This window comes from Atta colombica, unplaced genomic scaffold (genome assembly GCF_001594045.1).
Source record: "Atta colombica isolate Treedump-2 unplaced genomic scaffold, Acol1.0 scaffold233, whole genome shotgun sequence".
Taxonomy (NCBI): Eukaryota; Metazoa; Arthropoda; class Insecta; order Hymenoptera; family Formicidae; genus Atta; species Atta colombica.
In genome coordinates this window covers 482,870-486,304 of record NW_017259331.1, presented here as the reverse complement: position 1 = coordinate 486,304, position 3,435 = coordinate 482,870, and the positions used below count along the sequence as shown (strand labels likewise).

Here is a 3,435-nt window from a genome sequence, read left to right as displayed (position 1 = left end):
TATATATATATATATTTGAAAAAAGTTGAAAGTGGTTAAAATTGCGAAGCTCACGGTGAAGTAAAATATTTGCATGTTCTGGCAGTAATTTGCGAACTATTTCGGATAGATATTCGCGATGTATTACTATTAAGGTTGTTACTTCGCCTAAGATAATAACCCCTTTTACTTACCTTCTCTCTTCACGAATTCAAATTTATCGCGAGATTATGCGGCCGATTGTGATGCCATAACGTAAATTGCATCAAACATGCATCGTACGTATTCAGCAAATTGATCAGAATACAAATGCATTTCCGAAGTCTAATTATGAGACAATAGCTTTTTTCTTTCGAATTTTAGCGATGCTTTTCGTACTCTTATTATTTATATTTCTAAATAATTTAGTGTTGAATTTAATTAAGATATTTGAAAACTCAGAAGAAAATTAGAATTATAATATTTATATCAGAGTTTTGTTTATCTGGTTTCTACTTTATAAATTTCTTGATAAATTTCACTTTTAAAAGAGAAGTAGACTTTAGAAAAACACTAATATATTAAATGTTTAATTAATTAATAATAATCAATACCAATCAGACAGCCCCGCTGCTATTATTGATGACTGTCTTCTCCGTGGCATCAGTGTTGTTATTGGAATTCGTCTTGGTAATGTCCATCTGATTAGATTTCGTGTTGTCTCTCGGTCCGTCCAGGAAGTAAGTTATCATACTGCCCTTTCCTTTGACTTGAATCGTTCCGCGGCACGTGAGCGGATATCCTTTAGTAATCAGAATATCACGGACCTCCTGGGTGACTTGAATCCCATCTAACACGCCCGTAGAATCCATCCTGGAGGCCACGTTCACGGCGTTGCCCCAGATATCGTATTGCGGTTTTCTGGCACCGATCACACCGGCAACCACCTGCGCAATTCGCGTTGCATATTGAGTCTCTCCCTTGAGAATCCTCGACAATTTTTCCGCGATTTTCTTTCTCGCAGCTGAGTTCGAGTGTTATGTGAACGAAATAATCAAAATTTGATTACGAGAAATTGCATTACGAGAAAATATCGCGGAAGAGCTATGAATATGAATGGAAATTTAAAATTGAATCATCTTTAGAATTAAAAGAATTATAATTAATATCAGGCAATTTTTTTTCAGATATATTAAAATTTGAGAGGAAGTAATATCAAATTTAATATATTCTTTATTTTTTAAATTAATTAAAAATTGATATGAGATATAATTTTTTCGAGTTATTATATTACACAAGTTTTCAATATATTTTCAGATTCTCTCTCATTCCGTCCTGAATGCAATTTACGGATTATTTACAAAGAATGCAATGATGTAGTGAAATTGCTCGTTCCATGTTATTCAATATTACCGGTCCGATGTTGATGCCCACACGCATGCGAAAGTTATTAAAGCTGTGTTCATTGACATAGGCCAGCTGCTCGCGGATTCTCAGGGCGTAATCCGCCATTGCGATTACGTGCTTGTAATCCCGCATATCGCATGTGCTTTTTGTTAGGCCTAAAGCAACAAAAAAAAGATTAGAGTGAACTTTGCGCGACGGCGTTGTTCTGATCGCAATGTCCTAATTCGAGTAACGAGTCTGAGTTGTTAGGAAATTGTTAGGAAATTGCGCGAAAAATCAAGTGGCCGTGGGAAATTAGATCTGTTCTCGTGGAACTAGAAAAACTTTGTTAGGAGAATTAAAACAGGGAATTTTGGATTCGCAAATTTAATTTGGAAATATATTCGGTGGTGATACAAATAAATAAATTAAAAGTTAATTATTGAAATGTGCGATGAAGATAAAATATTTTATCATGCTTTTACGAATTTATTGCCGACTAGACATAATTAAATTTAATCCAATTTTGATCGATTCAATAATTAATTGTAAATGCAGTATCACTCTTTTCTGGAGCGATATAAAAATTGATGGCAATTTTTGAGAATAAATCAAAGAATTGTTGAATAATGATACTAAAAAAAACAAAAGGATTCTGAGAGAGATACATACCCGAAGCGGCCATATACGTAGCGCCTGTACTCTTGATCTTCTCGATGTACTTGAACTGTTCCTCAGCAAGTAACTCATCGAAGTCAGCAATGATTTCGTTGAGAAGTCTGAGGCATTCCACGCCCTCGTTATTCGCTTCGAGTTCTACATAGAACTCCGAAAAATTTGGTATCGAGGCGAACATAATGCACACAAAGTCGCATTGTTCGTGGTACAATTCCTGCGAAACGATCGACATCGTTCTAGACATGCCTGTTTAATCTTCTTTTTTTATAGAATATATTTCTTAATATTTTACAATAATCTTGTTTAGTTTTGTCACTTTATAAATAGTTATATTAATTTCTTTAAAACATAATATATAATTATAATTGTTCTGATCATTTTAATTATATTAATTTCTTATAGACTTTTGATATACTTTTTTAATAGTTTATTTTAATTATTTTTAAGGACTTTGAGAGTGGTATTGAAATCTATACATATATATTCACAATATATATTATTATTATTATTTGATATCTAATTTCATGCATTAAATGTGGCTGTTGGATAGGACAGGACAAATTGGATAAATAGATAGGACATAATTAGGTGAATGGATAAATATTATTGAATATCAGTCTGGAACCTGAAATTGAACAATTTAACATTTAACATGTCAGTTGTCACAGATTTTCTTTAGTTTGTGTATATACAATTGTGTGATTAAGGATTACTTTTGAAATTTTAAAAGTAATCCTTAATTAAATTATGAATATTACATCTAAATAATCTTCATACAACAATATTTTATTATAAAAATCTAGGATTAATGATTAATTTACGATTTAATTAGGAAAAGAAGAAATGGAAAAGCAAAGAAATGAATAAATACTGCTTTTATGAAAATGTCGCTGTCACGAAGCTTCTAAGAAAGCTGAAACTCAATTAACTCTATTACGATGAACTTTAAAATATACGATTTTATTTTATTTTACTCTGTTAGACATTAAAGGAATAAATCAATTCCTTGAAATTAAATAATATTTTATTATTTTTAACTTCTCTGTATGTGTTAAAATGTAAATCCGCAAAATGTTAATCCATTCCTTCAATTAGTTACAAGATAAACAATGTCCACATTAACGTTTTAATTCATTTATTAATAAATAATAATGATATTAAATTTGAATCAAATTTAATTTAATTTCTTAAATTAAATTAAATTAATTCCATTGTTTTAAGTTAACGATATACTGAATAGAAACAATGATGACATATAAATGGTTAAAAGTAATTCAAATTAGATATAATTTGACACTATGAATTTAATAATGTATACATCCAACTTACAACTAAATTGCTGTTAATCTATAATCATTTAATCTCATTATAGGAAATGCCAAAATGTAGCTATTTTGAGTATCCCAGTATCTT

The 3,435-nt window shown here is 30.4% G+C and overlaps 1 protein-coding gene across 1 annotated transcript in view; it reads right to left on the bottom strand.

Annotated features, from left to right (window-relative positions):
* LOC108688493 (adenylate cyclase type 6) overlaps positions 1 to 3,435 on the bottom strand; it is a 102,761-nt gene that overhangs the window by 1,528 nt on the left and 97,798 nt on the right. The window contains exons 19-21 of the mRNA XM_018194775.1: positions 2,017 to 2,236; positions 1,372 to 1,520; positions 573 to 905 (exon numbers count right to left, since the gene is read on the bottom strand). Of these exons, the coding sequence (XP_018050264.1) occupies positions 576 to 905; positions 1,372 to 1,520; positions 2,017 to 2,236 (699 nt within the window). The 3' untranslated portion in view covers positions 573 to 575. The remainder of the gene's footprint in view (positions 1 to 572; positions 906 to 1,371; positions 1,521 to 2,016; positions 2,237 to 3,435) is intronic.